Raw genomic sequence first — 23718 nt, forward strand, 5'->3', positions numbered from 1 at the left:
CCTCCAACCTCCGCGGACTGATTTTTGGGATGATTTGCCTCTCCCGCGAGGCGTGAGGCGGACGAACCATCGTTACAGTCTCTGGGACGCTACGACCGTCCCATCACCTATCATGACTGACGGCTCTTTGACGCCGTTCTTTACTTGTGTCTGTCAAGACGGTCTGATCCAAAGTCCATGTCGCCCGTTGGAGGGTGCGGGCTGGCTGTGCGCGACACTGCATTTCGGTGTCATGACAGGAAGAGCACTGTTACTTTCTACAGCGCCGGGCGGTATGACTGCTCCTGTCACAAAGCCATTTATCGCTCTTAGGTTTTACAGCCTTGTTTTTGCCCGTCATCATTAGTTGACGTTGACCTGCCGCGCGTCAGTCTATAGGTGAATCTTTAATTAGGCCCAGGCTGTCTGTCTGTCTCTCATTCCCGGCCCAGCGGCAACTCCTCGGATCGGCTTATCCAGATCCTTCATTTCTTTCCAGTAATAGAGTGGTAGGTTCGGTTACCACGGCTCTCTCCCTCACCGTTCTCTTTCTTCTTGTCACTCTTTGCTGTATCCGTCTTCCCTGGGCTCGGAACATCCGCCTCCCAATTCTCCATATTCTGACAGGCGTCGGAGACAAGGGCTCCCTACACGGCGCTTTCCAAAGAAAGAGAGAGAGGGAGAGCCTATTTTTCAAGGTTGATAGTCCGGTTGGCCCGCATAGCCAAGGAGGGAAAAAGGAGGAAAAATCCACCGACGTCTACATAGTACAGCATGTGTAGGCAGAGTCTGAGTATGAACAGGGCACAGGGCCAAGCAGCCACGCAGGCATACAGGCATACAGGCAAATCTCCTGCAAGGCCAGGTTCTAATGTGTTTTTCCATTGTCCTGCGGATTCCCCCCAATTCCATGGCATGGCGCTTCTTCAATCGCTCAAAATCCCGACCGGAAAAAAAGTATAGTTGTACCCTCTCCCGCACCTGACAGCCTGTAGAGTACTTTGTCGGGTAGGCTCTTACACCCATTGCCACCCCCCGGCTGTGATGGTCAAAACGTGTTTCAACCACGCACCATCAGCCTCTTCGCCCCTTCACCCACGCCCATCCGGGCTGTCACCCCTGCAACACCAAGCATCTAGATGGGGGCCCTTGTCGCTTGCCTCGACGTCCTCAACCACAACCCCTTCTCTCACCCGCCTTGTCGCCCTAATCCCCCTGTCGACTCTGATGTCGACGCCTGGTCGATTTTTCAGATGCAACGACGCCCGCCTGAGCAAGGGTCTGAGTTTCTGGCACCTCGCAAAAGTCTTGGGACGATCCCGAAGCCTGCTTAAATTCATGCCTTTCCCACTTAAACCCCCTTCTTCCCGTTCCTTTCTTGAGCGTCAATAAAAGAATTTTCTTTCTTACCATTCGTACTCTTCGGGGATTTCTTTTTCTTTCTTCACTTGCGTTTAATTCTCTTTGATCATCTTCTTCAGAGGCTAGTCCTATCAAGCGCAAGTCGCTTTTCACTCTATTTCAACTTTTTAGTAGTCGCTCTCTGGGAGGATTCTCTCCGACAAGTCTATTACGACACATTTCCCTTTTTTTACCGGTTTCTTCATCAAATCAAAAAAAACTCGATCAAGATGCATATCTCAGCCATGGTTGTCTCGGCCCTTGCTGCCGTCGCTCAGGGTAAGTTAACAACGCGTTGAAAACGATGAATCGAGAGCTACAAGACTAACACACCGAATTTAGCCGTCGACGTCCAGGTCGTCTCCGTCGCCTCGACCAACAACACTCTCAAGTTCTTCCCAGACAAGATTAACGCCCCCGTCGGCTCGATGGTTCAGTTCCAGTTCCGCGGCGGCAACCACTCTGTTGTCCAGTCCACCTTTGACAACCCTTGCGTTCCCATTTCCAACGTCAACGTCTCCGCCAAGGGCGTCTACTCCGGCTACCAGCCCGTCCAAGCCTCCTCCTCCAAGGGCCAGATTCCCGTTTTCACGATCCAGGTCAACAGCACCGCCCCCATGTGGTTGTATTGCTCTCAAGGCAAGCATTGCCAGAACGGCATGGTGATGGTCATTAACGAGAAGTGAGTTTCGCCTCAACCTGTCACCCAGAGCTTCACCACCCCCCTCATTTTGCCGCACGCGTCAACGTCCGATCGCACCCTTTCCCGTGGTTAGGTGTGACGTGGACTCCACGTTTCATCCTTCGGACGATGACACGGAGGGGGGGCGATGATGCATGGACACACAACCATGTAAATGATGAGAAAGCAAAAAGCTAACCATAATCTTCTCCTAACAGCACCAGTGCCAACGCCACTCGCTCTCTCGCAAACTACGCCAAGGCCGCGAAGACTGTTCCCCAGGCCCAGATTCCCGGCGGTGGTGCCGGCGGCGGCAACGGTGGCGGCTCTGCTTCCCCCACTGGTGGCGCTGGCGGCGGCTCCAACAACGGTGGTGGCTCCAACAACGGCGGCGGCGGTGCTGGTGGTGCTACCCCGTCCTCCCCTCCCACCGCCGGCGCCGTCTCTCTCAGCGCCCCCGGCACCCTCCTCCTCGCCCTCGGTGCCACCTTCATGCTCATGTAAGGAGCGGTACCGTCGGCGGCTGCCATCCCTTGATGTTATGTTATTACAGCACAAGGGGGGGTTAGTGTGGATATAGTAGGATACGAAGGGCCAGGAGTCGGTTCTGGTTACCGGTGTAAACATTTTTTGTGATGATGATCTTAATACCATGCATTCTTATTTTGTCTTTTTTTTTTTTATCATCTCTGGGTGGCAGACTTTTCTCATACATACCGCTGCATCCCCGAAAAGGGAAAACAAAGGGGAATCAGCTGGATTGGCTTCGAACGGGGGATGAAGTGGTCGGGTCGGGTGGGAGGACCGACTGAAAAGAAAAACCAAAACTAGACCTGGGGACTTTTTCCTGTGTATATGGTTCCACGTCGGGTAACGGCGTGACTTGCATGCTCTGCTATTGCATCTAAATCGAGTTTCTTGATTCTGGTATTTTGAATGTTTTCTTTCCTCTGGTGACTTTTTGACTTTTGTACTGAAATGAGAGTGATGTTTCATGGCATGTAGAAACCAGTTGGGGGCATTCCGTTCTCCAAATTGGTGCTCTAGGATGTTAACAATAACTCTCAAATCATGGTACACATTCCATTTCTCACTTATCACAATCATTTTGGTCGGGGTTCAGACATACTTTATACATGAAAGAAGAACACAATATATTCATTTGAACCTACAAACAACCCTACCCCATCTTTTATTTCTCCTCCTCCTGTCCGGGAATCTTCCTCTTGACTCTGCCCTGCGCCGCCTGGTCGCACAGCTTCCGCTTCTTGGTCTTCTCCAACCAGTCAGGCTCCCTCTTGACGCGGCCGACGGTGAGGTACTTGTCGCTCTTGCTGAAGAAGTCAACCCAGTGCTTGAGGGCCTGGTGGACGCGGCGGTGGGCCTCGGCGAGCTCCTCCTCTTGCAGCTTCTTCATATCGGCGTAGGACCAGTGGCGGTCGATCTCGGGGTCGTCGAGGGGTAGGAACATCTCCTCGACGCCGCGCATGTCGGGGGTGCGGTCCTCGAGGAAGCAGCCCGTCACGAAGCCGCGCGCGGCGTCGTGGCCCGCGAAGACGTTGTAGGAGCCGCCGGGGCCGTAGATGCGCGGGTTCGCCGACACGTCAAAGATGGTGTGGTTGATGGCGAGGTAGATTGGTTTCGTGGGGTCGGAGCCGTCGTATTTGAGGAGCTCTTCGGGCGTGAGCTCGATGGGGCCGTTCTGTGCCGGAGAAGAAAAGTTTGTGTCAGCTTTACTCTTGCCAATTGCCGCATAGGGCAACGGGTTACTTACAAACTTGGACTTCCAGTAGTCTGCCTTGAGGTACCAGGGCTTGTTCTGGAAACCCCAGAAGAAGCTCTCGCCGTTGCTGATGAGGTAACTCAGGGCGCACGAGGCGAGGGCCAGGAAGCTCAGGAGACGCAGGACGTCGAGCCAGGGGCTGTACTCGTCCATTTCCTGCTTGGCCTTCTTGGACTTCTTGCTCTTCTTCTTGGTTGACCCCTCCACGACTCCCCTCGAATGCTCGGCCGGCGTTCCGGCGAAGAGGTTGTCCTCATCCTCGACGGCCTGCTTCAGGTTGCGCTGCCGCACCTTGTCGTCTGCCATGTTGTCGGTCTGCTGTTGCCAAATATAAAAAAAAAAGGGGGGGTGGTGGTTGTGGTAGTGTGACTTGAAGGAAAGCAAAATTGTGAAGCTCCTGACTGGTCTCGAGACTTTTACTTTGGAGCAATACGGATGGAGAGCTCTGTGCTAAAGATAGCGTCACACACACACCCCGGTCTGTCAGTTATGTCTTAGGTGGCCTGACTGACGGATGCAACGGACACGGTTCTAAGAATGGCAAATAAAAAAGGGAAAAAAAGAAAAAGAAAGGCAATGGATATGCCGACGGAAGACGGGTACACTACTGTAGCAGCTGCAGCCCGCCTGCCCGTCAAACAGGTTCCCTGTGGTGGTATATGTCCGTAATTGTCGACGTGATATGAAGGTGGATGCCGAGAGCGAAGCAAATGCGCAAAAGGTGACTTTTAGACGGCGTCTGATAGGTCGCGGCGGATCCAAGCCATCCGAAGGATATCCCCTTTCTGGGTCTTTTAGAGGGGTCCTTCAGTGGTTTATGGGGAGTGCAGGAGGGTACCTTGGAGCTGCAGGTTACGAATAGAGTGCACCCACCGGCGGTCGCTGCTTGCAAAAGCCGTTGGCCGTGGGCCGTCTGCCGTATGCCGTGGTGCCAGAGGGATGCTACAGTGGACTAGCGAGGTCCCCTCCCCTGAGGAGTATGCACCACGCAGTAAATAGTAGGCACTAGGGAGGGTAGCTTGGAGGCCATGGATGACATAAGCTTCCAGAAGCTTTGCCCCTGGTCGGCAGAGCTGCCCACTCTGCACCCGACACAATGCGAGTTGGGAATCTTCAGATGCAACAGGTAGAAACTTCGTCAGACATGCGTCAGCAGCAGTCTCATGCCTGTGCCATTTCTCACAAAAGAAACTCATTTAATGCGGAATACGTCCCCTAGTTTTTTTTTTTTTCTTGCTGTTGTATGCATCTATTTACTTGAAGCTCATATCTTGTTATGCCTCTACTGGTGATATCCTGCTTTGAATAATAAATAGGATGTGGTTTACAAAGCATTTGGGTATTCTTAGCTAAGCCTTCAGAGCTTTCTACTTAGTAGGTACTCGAACTGTCCGGATTAACGGGGCTATCGCTATGTGGAATTGCCGCTTACCCCATTAAGCAGCTCAGAACAACACTAAAGTGCATTTTTTTCTGGGTCAACGGCTTTTCTCCCCAAAGTGGGGCTGGTTAGATCATTCTTCACGCCCGATTCCATTTCAAGACGAAAGCCATTTCGCTAGGGCATCGGTTCCACGTCACCCAGTCAACCCGCCCGCAGCACCTGTAAACACCCCATCCACTGCCTCCCACCCAGGAACCCGGGCGATAGATACCCTACCTACCCGGCCTATCTTACCTGGCCTACTGATACCACCTCCATCAAGAAACGCCTCTCCAGCTCAACACTATTGCCATCACTATCATCATCGGCACTGCGACTTGTGAGACTCGTCTTCGCATCACACCCGCCCCCGAGCAGGCGTTAGCAGCATTTTCCAACATCATCCACACATGACCTGCATGAGGCACTTTTCTCTATAGCTACAGCAAACACCCTCAATCCACACATACAATGGCCGACAGCGCCGAGACACCACCCTCGCCATCGCCGAGCGGACCCCTTAACCCAATAACCCCAGATCGCGCGAACCAGAAACGTGATGCCAGGAATCTTTTCCCATCCCCGCGCGGCAGCGAGGGCCGCGAGAGTTCCGTCCACGACAAGATCTCCCAGTTCAACTCCCTCGCCATGCAGTCGAAGACCCTTGAGCGCAAGACCGCCGATGCCGCCCTTAAGCGCGCCATGCTCGGTCGCGAGGAAGCAGAGACCGAGGCCCGTCGCTACCGTGACGAGTGCAAAGTGCTTCGCGTCCAGCTCGAAAAGGGCAAGGAGAGAGAACAGCGCGTGAGCGAGCGATTAGAGACCGTCATGGTGAGCCGCCCTGTCTCGAGTAAAGCTGATGACGTCTTCTAACAACCGCCACAGGAGCAGTACGGTCGCGCAAAGGAGACATATTCACACACAAAAGCCGCCTGGGAAAAGGAGATTAAGCTGGCGCGTAAGAAGACTTTCAAAAACGAGTCAACCATTATCAAACTTCAAGAAGAGCTCAAGTCCGCCCGCGACGGCTGGCGTGCCGCTTCCGACAACCTGGACGCCGAGAAGCTGCGCTCCCAGGCGAGAGAGGAGGAGGCATTCCAAGCCCGCTACCAGATGGTGAGCATGGAAGAGCAGCTAACCGAAGCTCTCGAGCGCATTAAGCTGCTCGAGCAAGAGCGTGATGCCTTCAAGACTTTGGCTAAGGAGGAAGAGGTCGCTCGCATCGCCGCCGAGGGCCGTATTCCCCTACCAAAGAATGACGCAATGGTCGACGACGAGTTTGCGTCACCAAGGAAGAGACCTCGCTTCTCGCTCTCGACCGTGGACATTGTTTCATCTGCCGCCGGCGAGGAGGAGATTGAGGAGCTGAGCATGCAGGTCTCCTGGGAGCGACAACGCGCCGACCGCGCCTACGAGATGGTGGATTTCATGAGGGCTGAGTGCGAGCTGCGATGCTGCGCCTGTGCCAAGTCCCTCAAGAGAAAAAGTATGTCCTCATCACCTAGACAGAGCATGGCCTCCAACAGGCCAAGCATCCTGTCGCCACGCAGAAGACTCATGCCCCCGGCTGAAATCGCCGATGCCAGTGATTTGGTAATTCTCGGTGAAGGACGGGACTCGTTTCCGGATCGCAGGGCGTCTTTGAGGGCGTCCCAGACGCCTCCTGGCGAAGGTGATGTTGTCAAGAAGTCTGGAGCCTACAGAAGATCAAAGGAGGAGAGGCAAAGCACCATCTTCTGCCCTCGTGAGGGTATCTTCCGCACTGTTTCGCAGCAGGAAGCTGACGAAATCGAGGCTCAGAGGGAAAAGGAGATGCAGGCGCTGGACGACAGTGAGCCCTCGCCGAATGAGCCTCCCACGCCTGTTGAGGCTCCTCTGAGGTTCTCTCGCACCCCTTCTCTCGACCCCCCCGCCTTTGCTGTTCTTGCCCAGGAGCGCATGTCACTGGCTTCACTCCTGAACGCCCCCCACGGCGGTGGTGACGGCGAAGTCCACACCGCTCCTCTGCCATCCATCCCCACGATGCCCGACACTCCCGCACGCCCCGAATCCCGCGCATCCAGAAGTCCATCCCCTACTGCTGGCGACACCGTTCGCCCACACACCGCCGCAGCCTTCTACACGAAGACGACGACAACGACGGTACCCGTCCGTGACGATAAGCCACGACCGATCTCCAAGTATGAGCGCGGCCGCACACCCTCGGGCGAGTCTCAAATGTCTTTCGATGTCAACAACCCGGCTATGACCCCGACCATGACCCGTGAGGAGGCCCTGGCCCGCATTCGCGAGCGCCGCGGTCGTGCGAAGTCTATCGCTCAGGGCACTGCGACGCCGAGGCGAAAGATGATTGAAGGCGCCGGAGAGCGGCGAGATGTTAGCGCCCCCGCCGGCCAACCGGTTCCCAAGGCCAGGGCATAGAGTCCCTCTGCGCCTGCTACGGAACCATACGGCGGCAAAGAGAACTGTCGGCCTGGCGTGGCTTCTGATGCGCCATACAAGACTGATGACGGGGTCGCAACGAACACCGGCAGCCCCTTTTTCCGGGCGACAGAATTTTGCGGCGCGGCGAAGAATCGGCTCTGGAGAATCACGCGAGACTCGCTGGGCTGGTCTACTAGTACATGAACAGACACGCATGACACGACGGCGTTCGGGTGGGAAGATTACCCCAGGGTCCCGCGGGGACATTTGTTTCTAAGGTGTTTCTTTTTTTTCAAAAGGAGTTGGTGTTTCTGGATATTTCTCTCACACGGCCGGCCCCTTGTCTGCATTATGACGGCGTTGTTATTTTGCCACCTCGGATATGGAAAGGGGGGTGACGGCGGCGGCGGGGAGTCCTTTACGTTTTCATCATGAGGAGTTTGGATTACCCACCCCAAGTATTCAGAAGCATACAGAGAGGCTTGGTTGTTTTGTTTTTCGTGGTTTATTCTGGTTCCCTTGTACGAACAAAAAGTGGTGGTTTACTATTGTTTTTGGCTCTTTTTTTTTTTCGAGAGAGAAGAGGGGAATTCTTCCCTCTCGACGCGTAATTCAACTTTGCTTTATATGATTATTCTAGTACGCCTTGTTCGCCACGTTTGGCTCCGTTGTAGTTTCTGTAACACTAGACAATCGTATTACTATTGTATACCCTCTCGCGAGGGGTTTAATGAAGGAGACGAAACAAAGAGACCGCCTAGACAAAGTCACGAATCAGGATAGAGCAGGGATAGTAAAGCAGGTCAAGTTTGAGGTGTGTATGTATGTATATATACAGGCGATGACCTTTCGCCCGAGTACATTAACAGTCCGAAATTGCCCTGAGCGTACAAAAAGGGGACTCCCTCCAGCTTCCCTTTTGCTGTGTTGGTTGCGTATGTGTCTGATACATCGCCGACTGCTTTCTCTCCCTCCCCCCTCCGGTCCGTGGTATATATATGTACAAGCATATTCAAGTCGTAACGTCGTGCAGGCATATACAATAGCTTGCTTGTGTCCCCGTTCCACCCCCTTTCTCGCTGGCTTTCCCTTGGCAGCTATACAGACTTCACTAGATACCAGCCACAATTAGGTGTTTAACAAATAGAAGAATATTAATAACGGATGTGGTGGCCACGTTTGCATATGCGTGTATATCTGCCCATCCCAATCTACCCGCTGAGAAACCCCCTGGAGGCGTTTCGCGCTGTCTCGGAACTGTAGGCGTCGAGCTTGACGGCGACGAGGACGCACTCGACGGCGCTCTTGCCGCTGCGGGAACCCTGGATCTTGAGCCGCCATTGGCCCGTCTTGACAACCCACTCCTCGGCGGCCAGGGCGGCGTAACTTCCGATGGCGCCGTGGCCGAGCGAGTCTACGCGGCGGCGCTTGCGCGAGTTGTTGGGTAGGAAGCCGGATGATAGGCCGCCGGCGGCGGCGGCGGCGGCGGTAGGCGACTCGAGACCGCCGCCGTGGCCGGTGCTGGAGGCCGCGGATACGGGGTTGTTCGCGTAGTGGGGGTCTTCTGCTGCCGGGTCCAAGGCGTGGTGGGGCTTGCCGTCGAGGATGATGGACGTGTCGGCGTCGATGGTGACGCGTACGAGGTCCTCGCTCAGCGGCGTGTTGCCCGGGGTCGGGGGCTGGCTGCCTGCGCCGCCAGAGGCCATGAGCAGACCCAGTGGCTGGGTGGTGGGTGGGAGGTTGAGCTTGGTTGCGACGACCTCGAAGAGGCGGGCGACGCGGGCGCGGGTGTCGCGGAAGAACTCGGCGCGGACGGAGGAGGAGTTGGGTTGGAAGTGCAGGCGGGTGCTCTCGCCGCCGATCTCGAGGACGAGCTCGGCGGCGCGGTCGTCGACGAAGGGGCGGGCGTAGTTGACCCAGCCGGCGAGGTGGTCGCCTGGGGAGGAGGAGGAGGAGGAGGCGGCGGCGACGTCGGCGGCGACGCTGATGCCGCTCTTGAGGATGTCCTCGAGGCGGAGGACGATCTCCTCGCGGCGGCGGGACTGGTTGTAGGTTATGCTGTGGGGGATGAGCTTCTGCTCGAGACCCTTGAAGTTGAAGTACCTGCAGTCGCGGAGGAGCTCGGCGCGGTGGCTCTCGTTGCGGATGGTGACGGGGTAGCCGCGGAGGAGGTGGAGGATCTCGGCGAAGGTGTCGGCGGAGCGGTTTGGAACGGAGGGAGGCTGGATGGAGGGCGGACGTAGGAGGCCCTCGCGGTCGAGGCCCGGGAAGAGGTCTTCCGGGTTGGAGAAGAAGACGGCGAAGCCCAGGGAGAAGAAGTTTGGGGAGTTGCCCGGGTCGGTGAAGATGTCGCGGGGGATCTGGAACTCGCGGTGGCCGATGGAGATAAAGATTGATTCCTCATAGAGTTGGGAGATGAGCTTGGGTACTGTGTGTGGGTGTTTGTTGTGTTAGTGTGCGCTTGCTGGAGGAGGAGAAGGAGGTGCTGGTGGCAGTGATGGACGTACGACTGTAGAACTGGGCATCGGCGAAGAGGCGCACAAAGTGCGTCCCGTCTCGCGGCTTCACATGGTAGCCCTGGAGGTGAAGGGAGATGTCGGCGAATGTCTGGGGGTCGCGATCGATGTAGAGGGTGCGGATGGCGCTGGAGAGGTCCTCGCCTGTCTCGTGGGCCTTTTTGACCTGGCAGTAGAAGTACTGGGAGAAGTAGGACGGAGCTGAAGTGGTGAGAGGACCATCAGTTAGCCATGCATACCACTATGTCAACAACGAAGCCGGTTATATTTGAAGGACAAGCTGGTGCTTCCGGCGGTGACACTTGCGGTCCGGATCCTAGACCAAGACGACAGGGATGTTGTGAACGTACCATCAGAGGAAATGGAGGCGCCCGACAGCTTGAACAGCTCTGAACCGATCTGGATGGGGAAGACGCGCTCGTGAGGGAGGATGTGAGGGATCTTGGAGACGGTCTCCTCGTCGCGTGGTGGCGCGGGGCTCCTCGAGGGTCGAACCTGCGGCTTGCCGTTATTGGCGTTGACGACCGACATTTCGGCGACGGGAGGGTTTTGCAGCAGAGAATGATCGGCCTGGGACGGAGGCGGCGGGGGCGGATGAGGAGGGGGGAGAGGAGGAAACGACGGAGGCGGCGGCGGGTGTGGCTGTCGCGACGACGGGTCGTTGTCTGGGCCTGGTGCGCGCCAAGATAAAGCAGCTTAAGAGGAGTGTCCCAATTCAAGGGTATTATTCACAAGCAAAGCTGGCAAGGAGCCTGCTCACCCTGCACCGTATAATCAAACCACAGATCAAAGACATGAGCATCCGACATGGCATCAAGAGGTTTTGTTTCGTCGGGTACGAATGTGTGGAGACGGAAGTTTTCCTGTCTGCCGGGAATATCTACTCGATGTATCCCTTTTTTTTTTTTTCTTTTTTTTTTTGAGACAGGCTGCGATACGGGTTTAATCTACGCGAAAATAAAAATAAAAAAATAAAAAAAGGGAAACGAGCCGCGGCGCAATTCGATTCGCTTGTTTGGATGTCTTCAGCGGCAGGACAGGCAGATAGATATGGCCAAGAGAAAATACGGAGTAAAGGCGACGAAGTTTGGTTGGGTGGGAAAATAGAATCCCAAGCCACACACATACATACACATGGAAGTGTGTGTATTGCGCAACTCCGCCTCAAAGCCTGAGCCTGATCCTGAGCATGAGCCTGATCCTCCGCTTGAGCCTGTGCTTATGCTTGTACTGGTGTCTTTTTAGGTTACATTTATATACGTGTATATATATACATAGATGTTTATGATTGGGACAATCTGAGAAGGGCGTGCTGGTGAGATAAAATAGGCGAGGCAGAAAGTCTTAATTCCCATCTACCAGTCAATTCCATCGATTCCAAGACCAGGTTGGAAAGAAAGGGGAAAAAAAAGCAAGAAAGAAAATAATGTACACTAAGAAGAAAGCCAGCAAGCAAGGCCCAAGTATCTCCTGAGTGAGCCTAGTATGAAAACGGTACCTCCACCGTGCTCTTTACCCATCAAATGGAGAGTGACATAACGTTGTTGGGGGCCATTATTCCCGGGACACTTATCCACTACGACCGGCGGAGTGTGCTCTGTAATCGCCATGCATTCGGGGCATCCGTAACGCTAAGCTCGATGCGGCAGTTGGATCCTCCACAGCGGCCCAGCCTACCTTATTAGTGGAAAGCAAATAGTGGTGATAGTGTATATACACAGCAGGTGTAGGGCGATGTGCTACGTACCTTACTCCGTACATGGCAGTCACGTAGTGTAATAGTGTAATCTAGTGACACCAGCGGCAGGAGCACCTGGGGTTCGCACTTTCCCAACTTTATCTTACTTTACCACAGGTAACCCACTGGACCTGGAAGGAAAGAAGATACTCATTCGCCAAAGAACCCTCTTTCTCTCTCTCACCTTTGACATCGCCTCATCCGTTTCTAATCTGTAAAGTCGGTCGTGACGATGCTCCATTCTTCCAAAGTAAAGATCCTCAAGTATACCTACGACGACATCTACCGTGTTCTCAACCACAGGCACACCCCTGCTTTCTGAACTTTACAGACACCTCTACCGGAAAGATCAAGATACTTTAAAACATAGCTACCAAAGGGAACGGCACAAAAGAAAAACTCAAGCCACCAAATACCCGACTTTACACCTGCAGGTCCCGCCTGGGGAAACTTCCATCCTGCAAGGGGCATCATCGAGCCCCCGAGCTACTAATCCTCGTCAGCTGTTCCGGCTGCAAAATGAATCAACCGAAGGGTGGCACTCCTGAAAAGGACCGACGCCTGCAGAAACAACTAATCTTGGGCCTTGGGACAACCCCATGTTGGTGGCAAGGAGCCCCAGCCATAATGCAATGGAGGATGGCCTCCATGACAGATTCGATGACATGCGGCTTCGTCAAGGTCGACAACTCAAATCTTGCTTTTCCTACTAGCCCACACTTAAACCACACACCACACACCACATACCACGCGGTAGAAGCTGACACTGCTACTGTGTGGCCAGCATCTGAGGCGTCGTCCAATGTGCTTGATGTACACAATGACAACCATCACTAACTCAAAAGAACTACCCAGTCACACCAGTCTATCGATGCAAACAAGGACTACCTCGACTCGGCTAGTCTGAGCCGAACGTGGCACCCATCGTGACGACATCTAGCTTTTCTTCTGGGAGCCTTGACGACGCGAAATCAAACCTAGTAACACCGCGGCACAGTATTCCCACCGACGAACTGCTGTCCCCTCCCAGGACCTGCGAGGTCGCCCTTACTGCATATGCATACATTGCTCCTTGATAGCATGGCCATTCTTCGCTCACCTACTCAACGCGTTCGCTGTGTTTTATAAAGTTCACCATTGCTGGCACATGCTTCTTCTCTTCCTGCAGCGACATGAACTGCTCGCGGGAATGCGACAGAAGCGGGATGGCTTCTTCTGAGCCTCTCGTCCTTTGACACCCACCAGGTTTAACCTTCTTGAACCGCCACCACATTTTCTAGTATCGGCAGCTTTGTTAGCCACCCAGTCCGCGTTCTTCCGTCGTACCAAATGCCCCGGCCTGCACAGCAGCCGCCGCTAGCCAGTCGGCCGAGTCGACTTGCGGAACCTCCCTCTTGTCTAGGCGCGCCTGCGGACTGGGCACATGAGGACGCAATGCACTCATTCTGCGCGAGGCCCATTGGTCCGAAGCCGCAGTATGGAATTTCCCTAGCGCCCTGCAATGACTTCGTTACCGTAAACGAATCCGATGCCGGGACCGAAGACATGTCCAAGGTTTTGACGTTTGAATTTCGTCCCGAGTCTTGGATTGAGATGTCGGCGCGTTTTCTATTGTTTTTTTTTTTTTCTTTTTCAACAGACGTCGCCGTCGCCTTTTGAGGAACCGGAGGAGCTCAAGGAAGCCAAAGTGCCCAAGGGCGGCCTATGTAGCACTCCGTGGAAGGTTGCAGGGAACCTACCTGAAAAGTACTCGGAGCCGACGAGCGAGATTTCCGCTGGCAGATCCCAAAATGGGGCCGCAACACTGAATCTGAGGGGACCGTCGTGGGTACTGTGTACTTACTTTATTACGACCTGATGTCGTGCTGGCCGGTTTCAAAAGCCCATAACCTCGTGCATGGCAGGGGTGTCTCTTTCGTTAACGGCACACGTCCCTGAAATCCGACCACCGCTCCACCGGATTTGTTGTTCACTGGAGATAACGCCGAAACATGCCCTAGATGCCAGGAGTCCTGGTCTCGGTCGAGAGACCTTGCTGTTCTCTGAACAGATTGGACTGGGCTGGCTGGAATGCACAGCAGAACTGGCCTGGGGCGTGTCTTGGAACCGTTGGCCAGCTCTATGGCGGACAGAGAGCGCCTGAATTGGGTCGAGACGTATGCCTACCACTGCTGTTTTGCCATTGAGTCCTTTTTTCTTCTTTCTTTTTTTATAACATTTGGCGACAACATTTGATGGTACCGAGCCGAAGGTGCAACGTAAAGTTTGTGGGATCTCGATTGTTGGGTCGGATCGGGCAGGTTATCCATCTTTGACTTAACAACTCGCTGGTAATCCACGGAGCCGACATACCTCCATCAACCCCCCCTGGGACACTTACAATGAAACCCGTCCCCAGATCCCAAGTACCCATTCAGCCATTCCGCCATTCCGCCATCCCACCGGCGGCCGCTTCGGCGGCAAGTTGAGTGGTATTCCTGGGTTCGCGCCGCAGGGTCCTGGCCGCCCTAGGCTCGCGCCAACGTTCAATCACTCTTTCCAGAGCTTTCCAGAGACACAAACAGGCGATGCCGAGATTAGTATCGAGGACCTGCATGCATGCACAGCCTGTTTCGCGGGGCAAATCTGGGCCTCGGGAAAGTGTACGAGATTCGAATTCTCGCGAAGAAAGGGTTCTGAGGCGGGTAGACGAGTGAGGAATGGATGTGGATCAAGAATTTGATCGTCGCTAAGGATAGGATGAATGGGGGAACGGAACATGCGATTGCGAAGCGAACAGCAATTCGTGCGTTGCTCTCGCGTCTAGAATCTGCGACACCCAAACGCACCGGCATGATCCATCTTCCTCCAAGGGTGACCAGAAAACAAGTGCTTATTGTCTATCGAGATTTCTCACAAATGTCGACGGCCAACAGCTTCCAAGGTGAACGGTTCATCACGCAACCTGCTGACTAGAGAAAGCTAGGGGGGAAGCATCAAAGTTTCCCATCACCCCCACCTGTGCACCTAGTGCACACTGGATTTAAACGATGAATCTGTCTGGAACACACACCGTCTTACTACAGACACGCTACGGGGGTTGAAATTGCCGATGGAGAAGGGGGACGATTGGGGACCAGGTCAGCGATTGGGGGGAGGGCCCCTGCACGAGAACAATTGGCGATCGGCAGGCTGTTGAAAGAAAAAATGGATGAGGGAAGCTTGGCTTGGCGGTTGGGGGGGAGCCAGACTGGAGAGGAGGCACGATACCAATGCTGCCAGAAGGAGGCGTACCAGCACCGCACCAGCGCTAGTTCCCAATCCCATCGAGCCGGTGCCAGAAACTTGAGCATTACCAGCGCGCGGGGAACGGCACGGCACAGAGCCTAAGCCTGAGGCGCTCGCAATGTTTCCAGGGAAGGGTTTAGCTACTGAACGTGCGGAGCGCGAGGGAGCGGCTAGTTGCCCACGTCTGTCTATATTGAGTTGCTTAGGTGAGGATCATGTCACAGTCCGAGATGTGTCGTGTCAAGGTTAAACCTGTCAGTGGGATACCCTCAGACGGGGTGGGAAGTGGAGGAAGGGAAAGGTTCGCGGGTCATGGTAGACTTCGGACTCGACTCCGGCATGGCCTGAAGTGTTCAGCGCAGGGAAGTCAGGGGCGCGGGCGCCCGCACCAACCACGATTGACCAGCACCGGTACGGATCCCATCACATTGGGTGCCACTCACACTGTCCGTCCGGTACGGGCACCTCTACTTGGGCTCGTTGACTTTCTCCTCGGTGAGAGTTGCCTGGAAAGTCCACTAAGTTAGGACACATGACGCACGTACTGAGGAACGCACGATGCCCTACGATTTAATGGTACACACACACACGCCTTTTACACTCACCTACACACACACGCACGCGCGCGCGGACACGTTTTTCAGAGGCACATGGCAAGGTGGCCAAAGATTGCCGACCGCTTTTGTGCCAGGGAAGACGGGCTACCACCTACGCGGCTCTCAAGGCGAAGTTTTGCGGCACAGGAAGGTTGCAATCGACCAGCGTCGCCTAACGACCCCATATGTGGAACAAAATCGTGCTGGGCCGTTTTTGGACTCTCTGGCGGTATAGCAATCAAGCCAATCAGCCAGCCAGCCAGCCAGGCATTCAGCTAGTGTTGCATTTGGTTCTGCTGTCCATCATGCATAGCCTTCAGCTCAGGGGATATCTCAGTCACACGTAACGATGTCCCTGACATTGCCAGGCTCATCTTCATTTACATCAGTTTGGCATTTGGGAAGCGGGCCTTGATTGCACCTTTAGATTATCGCTGGTGGAAGATTTTCACATCCACGGCCCACCATCACCTGGGTACCTCTCCACCCCGTCCACTTCATCTTGCCCGTCGACCCTCAAACCCTCAAACCCCCCAGGCAAGATTGGCAGGCGTGTGTCGTCTTCTTCTGCTCATAATGCTGTCTCTTCACCTTGGATTGCGGGGACAGCTTGAGCAGGACGACGAAGGTTTGGTGGATCGGGCGGTACAATGTACAGGGACGTTCCAGGCTTTCATCCAGTCGAGGCCACTTGGTGACACCCGCTGTCCCCCGGAAATTGTGGTTCTCGAGCTGTGTGGACATCGTTTTTGACCTTGACCATCACGTGTATTTTTGGAGTATTCCATGGCCGGGAGCGCTTGGGGCCGTTCGCAAGACACGCGAGATGGACATAAGGTCATGTACCATTGTTACATGAGATGTTGGCTTGCGTGGCAGAGAGTTGTGAGTACCCCCACCTTACTGGGTCCCCTTCGACATTTCTTCTCCGTCACCTACCAACCCCATCAGGATCCTGTACTACGGATGGATACCTCGAGATGGACATACATCCCTTCGTTTTACTATTCTGTCTTATACTCTCTGCTGATACTCTACATCTCTTAGTCTTTGAGCTTGGTGTCATGCCAAGTAAAAGAAATATACCTACCGAGACTGCCGACAGCATGCCTTTCTCTGTTACACACACAGGCACACTCATACATACACACACATAGACAGGCACGGAACACACAGCACCCACACAACACCCACACACACACACACACACACACACACACACACACACACACACACACACACACACACACACACATACACACACACACACACACATACACAAACACACACTTCAACTGTCATGGTTGAGGCTACTCGAATTTTTTTTTTTTTTTTTTTTTTTTTTTGATTACATGCGCCCTATCCCCATCATCCCAGCCGGCCAGCCCTGGTGCCTGGGAGGTTACACACAGACACAAATGCTCTCGGTCATCGTCCTGGAATTGACGCCGGGGGGGGCCAACCACCTCAAGGCAGCAACATCAAGTACAAGCACACAAACTCATTATGGACAACGATGTGAACTAGAGAAGGAGTTTTTTTTTCTTCCCATACCCCACCTGAGCGCTAAGCGAAGGCTCGAGGTTTCGGCTCGAAGGAAAGGAAGCGTCCCGATGTGCATACAGCGACCCGGGGGGCTACACCGCACGCTAGCATTAAGACACCTTAGTCGTGGGACTTTGCTATGCAGCAGCTACATATGGCCCAGTGGCAAGGATACCCGGCACGCCGATCCCTCATCCAGCTTCGTTCCAGGCCCTGTGGTGCCCCCCGGTCGGTGCCTATACTGTGCACCTGGATCAAAAAGTGGCTGTCGGGTTTGGTGCTACGGCGGCGTTTTTTTTTTTTTTCTGCTCGCTCACGCTTTTTTTCTGCTCAGCCTCTGTAAAGGTCCGTCCTTGGAAGCCCACCTGCTGGGATCGAGGTGCCTCTCACCTGCATCCCAATGTTGTGTGTCCGTCTACAGTCTCTTGGTATGGTGCCGGTTCTTGTACCTGCGCCGGCGCTATTTCGATCTAGCTCCGGGCACGACTGTCGGCGGATGGGCAGCATGCCATCCTATTGTAGCTGTTAACGATATCCCGCATTTTTGGTTTCCCATCCCCGACACAGCAGAGAGGAATAAGAAAGCACAATGATACTTACTGGTTGATTTGATTGACTGACCAGCTGGTGCTCCTTTAAGAGCAAAGAACATGCATGCCAGTATGCTCACACCTCTCACCACACTAACGGTACCCTACCCTACCCGAGAGAGTGAAAGAACTGCTATACGTACCCTCCACAGGGACCAGACCTTTTCTCTCACCACCCAATCTGAAGTGGCCTGGAACAACCGCTGAGAAGGGGGGTGGATCACTAGACTATCACTAGACACACCACCTCGACCTTCTTTTCCTGGGTCTACCTGACCTCGACCTTCCAAACTTCCCGTCCCGTCCACTACGAACCAGCCCAGACCAGACTGGGTCTGACCAGGGCACCGTGTCCATGCACATTCGACACTTTTCTACATCTCTCTCGGCCACCCTGAGCATATCGCGCTCTCTCAACCCCAGGTCCCGATCTCTCCTGTTGCGAGTAAGAGCAGAACCGGCGCCGAGTGAGAGAGCACATGGAAGCAGATCCCATACTCGCTGACGTCGCTCATCCTCATACCTGATCCGGCCGCTTGAACGGCAAAGCATACCGAGGCAAAGCAAGACGAAGCTTCAAGCTGTTGCTCAAACTTGGGTTCTTGCTCATACTCACCCGTTTAACCCTGGGGATCCAGGAGGCAAAACCAGCAGAGGCGCCAGCCAATTTGTCCACCTCCAAGGTAGTTGGTTCCAATACCTTGCCTTGCTTTATCCTCGCCTTGCCTCACTGTCATAGACGAAGGAGACAAGCACTTGACAGGACTGGACCACCACACGGCACCGCAGCGCCGCACCACACCCCAAAGCCCCGGGGAAGCTTGGATCATTGCAACTAGCAATTTGGTCTTTCACTCACTCACTCACCCTCTCTCTTTTTTTTTTTTTCACCTCCCCTACATCCGAATTTCCTTTCTCCTTCCCTCCACTTCCTCTTTCGCCAGTTGCTCTCATCACTACCGCAGCTTTGTCTGCCTCATTGAAGAACTTCCTCAGGACTGTATTCAGATCCGAGTAGACTGATCAGCAGAGTCGGTTACCGTCCAATCGGTTAAGACACTGCAGCTGCTGCTAAACCTCTGAACCGCCTTCAGCAAGCAAGAAAGCCTCGACCAACAACACGCGCACACGCCTGCAGCCGTCTCCGTTGATCCGTCGCTCGTTTCGCCTGCGCCCACGCCACACTCCATCAAGCTCTCCTTTGCAGTCGCAGCATGTATGGTCCGCGAATGACTCGACACCAGTCAGAGTCAAGGTCAAGCAGCAGAATCCGGATCCGAAGCAACTCCAGACGCGCCCCGGACGTTCGATGAGAACAGGGTTGATCACTGCGCCGGTCTGCAGCTGCAGCTATTGTTAACACAGCTACTGCTGAAAGCTAATCTACCTTTATACACTTATTACCAACGCCAACCCAGCAAACCCGGAGCAAACGGGCTGTTTGAGCTTCAAATATCGAAGCCAGCCACTGCCGCCGCCGCCGCATAGCTGTGGTGTGCTGTTGTGCGTGCTGCGCTGCGCTGTACTGTAATTCTCGCTTCGCCTTAACCAACATCCCTTCCCGCTTCCCACTACTGCAAGCACACCACGCCGGTGCCGAACGGAGATTTTTCTGGAATTTTTTTTTTTCTTTCCCTATAACTCACGGCTCAAATGGCCGCCGCGACCACCACCTCTGCCCCGGAACTGGGCGCGGTTACTACCACGCTGCACCCTAACACAAATCACACCTCAGTTGCGCCAATGGGCTCGATACCCTCCGCCGCTCCTTACGAGACCTCGCCTTCTCAGCCCGTTCACCAGTCTCTTGGCTCAGCTGTTCCGTTGTCTGGACTGGGCTCTTTACCGGCGGGTGGACTGTCGGCAACTTCTTCGGCGACACAGTCGGCTTCACGCAGTGTAAAAAGGCCGCGGCCCGTTAAGTCGTGTACCGAGTGTCGCAAGCGCAAGCTCCGATGTGATCGAAACCTACCTTGTTCTCAGTGCCAAAAGTCGCACCGTAACTGCAAGTATGCCGCAGAACACGACTCTTCCATGCTTTCCGACGGTTCGGACGGGGAGCTCGGCGATGTCCAACGCCCGCCAAAGCGGAACTGTGTTCCCGCAAACACCACCTCCGGATCGCACCCCACCGAGCCAGCCTCGTTTGTTCCTTTACGTAACGGAGATTCGGCCGGTCATTCTGCTCTCGAGGAGCTTACATCGCGACTGGACCGCTTGGAGAGACAGTTTATGATCAAGAGCCCGGCAGGCACCGAATTCAGCGGAGCTGGCCAGCGTTTACCACTGTCGCCAGGGACAATACGAGGGCTGACTGTCAAGAGGGGCGCTTTGAGAACGCGCTTTTTCGGCCAGAATAGCGTACGTGTCTTGCTCAACCTGGTAACTACCACCCCTAACCCAATCTCCCCTAGATCGTTCCCCTAACCCATCCATTCCAGTTCGACGAAGCCAAGGACTTCATGGCAAACCAGTCCAAGGTCGAGGGTATCCGAGAGATCATGTACGGTTTGCATGTGCTTCACAAGAGAATACAGGAAGAATACCGAAAGTCGTTGTCGCCAATCTCCGTCTTTGCCGACTCGGTCATCCCAGTTCAAAAGCGCATGCAAGACATTCTTCCCCAGAAGTCCGTCTGTGATAGGCTTCTAGCCTCTTACATCGACACCTCCGAAACCATCTACCGAATGATTCACTTACCGACCTTTAAGGAGCAGCACGAGCTGTTCTGGGAGGGCAAACTGTCTGGCGACGCATTTCTCCCGCAGCTTTTGGCTGTTCTCTCTATCGGCTCAAGATTCGAGACGAAGTCCAAGGGGCTTGGTCACGAGCGCGTCGAAGGCGTTCATATTCCCACGGCCTGCGCGCTAGTAAGGTCGTGGCTGGACGGGTTGAAGGGCAAACAGCTGGTTGACTTGACTACATTGCAGACAGAGATTCTGCTCGTTCACGCACAGAGAATGACCACTCCAAGGCCGCAGGACTCGTGGGCGCAACTGGGATACATCGTGCGCATGGCGATGACCATGGGGCTGCATCGAGATCCTTCCGAGTTTGAGCCTCGGGTACCAGTGTTCTTTGGCGAACTGAGAAGGAGGCTATGGTTTACGATTCTCGACATGGATCTGCACCTCTCGCTGGCATGCAACCTTTCTTGCCTCGTCCGCGAAGGGGACTTTACCTGCAAACCACCGCGAAACCTCGACGACAAAGACCTCTTTTTCGACATGAAGGAGCTGCCACCAAGCAAGCCCCTCGACCAGCTTACCGATAACCAAATGCAGGTGTACGCCGCCATGACCCTCGGCGTTCGGATGCAGGTTGCAAACCTGATTAATCGCATCGATTCGATCCGCGACTACAGCGAGGTTCTCGAGGTTGGGACGAAGCTCGACCGATTCTTGGAGGATATCAACTACTTGTTCCCGCGGCACGGCATTCTGAATGAGATCGAGAAGAGCAAGCAGTGGAGGTCACGTGTCATACTCGACATGCACGTTCGGCGGCCTCTTTTGGCCCTTTACCGTCCGTTCGCTTTGGGCTTGCCGGATGCTCCGCCCCAGATCTCAAGGGCGTATTTACGATCATCCATGGTCATAATGCGATACCTAGACGAGCTCGATCCACTCCTCACCCACTTCCAAGACATCAGCGACATGTACCACATGGTTCTCAAGAAGGACATTCTGCAGGCGGCTTTCAGCGTGTGCTTTTATATAAAGGCAGCGATCGAGTCGCATGCTAATGGCAACACGCTCGGCATCTCGTCGACTGTGGCCATGTCCCCGGATCCCATGGACGATGGCGTGGCGTTCAGCACCGAAACGTTTGCGCTTTGGTCGCCGTCACGATTGATCAAGACGGTCGAGAAGACTCTCAACTTGCTTGTCCGCAACGTCGGCGGCAACGACGTGAAGGATATTGTCGCCCTTTCAGTTGTGCTGGCATCAGTGCAGTCGGGCAGCCAGGAACAGAAATTCCAGGAAATCCGACGCAGTCTCCAGAACGTCTTGGACGCCTGCAAAGCTGCCACGAACACGAACCCCGAGAAGATGTCCCTGCCAGTCACGAACCCAGCCGATCCGATGGACCCTTACATGCAGACGAGAACACCATTCATGTTCCATGCGAATGCGTCGACGGCTGCGGTAAGTGACTATAGCGGCTGGTCTCTGTGGGAAGGCTGGGACTGGGCTGATTCGTGGTCGGCAGACTCTGGATGATTATGCTGATTGGGATTTGGATTATTGGAACCCAATGATACCGGGACCTTCCTAACAACATGCGGGGTCGAGGAGACAGGATTCGATCTGGAGAGTCGGATCACCCCAACAGGCACCGGCACCATGGAGTCATGGTGTGTTTAGGTGTTTGAGTGGGATTAATACCCGACGATACAAACGGTGCCGCAGCTGCGGCATGACAATGACGGAGACGACAGCCCTTTACGAGGACTACTACAGCGACATTGTGCATCACGCTGTCGCAACTTATTTACAAGTCAAAGGGAGCCAATCGCATTCTGCGGATGGTGAACAATGGCGAACATAATTTAGCAGGTGTATTTCTACACCTCCATCGTACAGAGAGGAAAGGGAATGCTGGGGAATGGCGGCCAAGGCTATCCTGGCAAAGGGGATGCGAATACGAAACGCCACGGAGTGTTTGGAAAGAAAAGCATACGAAAGAAACTTGTAAATATATTTCATCGACGATACCAACAAGCAACGGGGAGGATGCGAAAAAGGAGGGCATGGTTTGGCGTTTCCCAGCATGCATTACATTATACAAGGCTCTACCAGCCCCGTTTTCTGACCTGACGTTTATATATCCGTGCCTTCCGGCCCCTTCGTCTAATCTTGTGTCCTCGTGGCCACAGGGTTTTTAACTAGTTGGTGATGACAGGCGCCCTGCGATCCCAGTCCGGCTTCTCAGCGGCGTCTACCATGAATGTTGCGACGCTTTTTCTCGTGATCCTCGGCAACCAGCGCACCCCCTTGCCATCGTCATCGTACACCTTGACCGGCAACGACTCCCCTTCTGTAAGCATAGGCGGTCTCACCAGCACCCAGTTGACGCCTTCCCCTTCTTTCCCCCTGACGAGGGCGTCGACGGCGTCGTGGTCGCTGACGGTGTATTTCATACTGGTGTGCTGGAACAGCACGCGGAAAGGGAGGTTAAGGCTGGCGTTGCTTACACCGGAGCCCTGCATGCTGTTGATGACGACCTTGCGGGGCCCCGGGGAGTGGTGGTGGTGGTCTTCCTTTAGCACTTGTAGGACGTTGCTCACGGCGTCGTGGGTGAGGGTCGGGGGCGTGTCCGGGTGGATCGCCGCAAAGGGAGATTCGGACTGGCGGCGGATGTTGAGGGCCACGATGACGGCGTCCGGGGGGGCTCCGGGGGGTGTGGACATTGCTTTGCGGACGTCGGCCGGCGAGAGAGGGGTGCCGCGGACGAGGGTGAGGTTCGGGTGCTGCTGCTGCTGCTGGGGGACGACCGAGGACGGGTCGCGGACGAGGGCCGTTACGGTGTGCTCTCGGGATAGGCACTCTGCGAGGATGAGAGCGCCGTTGCGGCCTGTTGCGCCGATTATGAAGATGTGCATTTTTGCTCCTTTGTGAGGTTTGGGGGTTGTGGCTTTGGAGATGGTGCAGTTCAAAGGGAGACGGTGACGTTGGGTAGTTTTGCAATAGAGAACTGAATATGAGGATGTAGATTAATTCTAGCCATGATAACGACGGCTCGACTACGCTCTCTTTATAGATGTTTTTGAT

The 23718-nt window shown here is 54.6% G+C and overlaps 6 protein-coding genes across 6 annotated transcripts; 3 read left to right on the forward strand and 3 right to left on the reverse strand.

The window, feature by feature from the left end:
- Positions 1–1610: 1610 nt before the first annotated feature.
- On the forward strand, positions 1611–2566 carry CTRU02_204039 (extracellular serine-rich protein; the record flags this gene model as incomplete). The annotated part of the gene is made up of 3 exons (XM_036731867.1): positions 1611–1659; positions 1723–2062; positions 2281–2566. The coding sequence occupies 3 exons, from the start codon at positions 1611–1613 to the stop codon at positions 2564–2566; spliced, it is 675 nt and encodes a 224-aa protein (XP_036576427.1).
- Positions 2567–3254: 688 nt separating this feature from the next.
- Positions 3255–4151, reverse strand: CTRU02_204040 (heme steroid binding domain-containing protein; the record flags this gene model as incomplete). Its single annotated transcript, XM_036731868.1, has 2 exons — positions 3255–3764; positions 3837–4151. The coding sequence occupies 2 exons, from the start codon at positions 4149–4151 to the stop codon at positions 3255–3257; spliced, it is 825 nt and encodes a 274-aa protein (XP_036576428.1).
- Positions 4152–5739: 1588 nt separating this feature from the next.
- CTRU02_204041 (uncharacterized protein) lies at positions 5740–7689 on the forward strand (the record flags this gene model as incomplete). Its single annotated transcript, XM_036731869.1, has 2 exons — positions 5740–6099; positions 6154–7689. 2 exons carry the CDS (start codon positions 5740–5742, stop codon positions 7687–7689), a joined length of 1896 nt encoding a protein of 631 aa, XP_036576429.1.
- Positions 7690–8903: 1214 nt separating this feature from the next.
- CTRU02_204042 (BTB/POZ domain-containing protein-like protein) lies at positions 8904–10739 on the reverse strand (the record flags this gene model as incomplete). The annotated part of the gene is made up of 3 exons (XM_036731870.1): positions 8904–10120; positions 10200–10409; positions 10559–10739. The coding sequence occupies 3 exons, from the start codon at positions 10737–10739 to the stop codon at positions 8904–8906; spliced, it is 1608 nt and encodes a 535-aa protein (XP_036576430.1).
- Positions 10740–19597: 8858 nt separating this feature from the next.
- Positions 19598–22167, forward strand: CTRU02_204043 (zn2cys6 transcription factor; the record flags this gene model as incomplete). Its single annotated transcript, XM_070204309.1, has 2 exons — positions 19598–20305; positions 20359–22167. The coding sequence occupies 2 exons, from the start codon at positions 19598–19600 to the stop codon at positions 22165–22167; spliced, it is 2517 nt and encodes an 838-aa protein (XP_070062072.1).
- A 665-nt stretch (positions 22168–22832) lies between these two features.
- CTRU02_204044 (nad-dependent epimerase dehydratase) lies at positions 22833–23549 on the reverse strand (the record flags this gene model as incomplete). The annotated part of the gene is made up of 1 exon (XM_036731872.1): positions 22833–23549. One exon carries the CDS (start codon positions 23547–23549, stop codon positions 22833–22835), a length of 717 nt encoding a protein of 238 aa, XP_036576432.1.
- Positions 23550–23718: the final 169 nt, after the last annotated feature.

The sequence above is a fragment of the Colletotrichum truncatum genome, assembly GCF_014235925.2.
Source record: "Colletotrichum truncatum strain CMES1059 chromosome Unknown Contig_0002, whole genome shotgun sequence".
In the NCBI taxonomy this organism is placed as follows: Eukaryota; Fungi; Ascomycota; class Sordariomycetes; order Glomerellales; family Glomerellaceae; genus Colletotrichum; species Colletotrichum truncatum.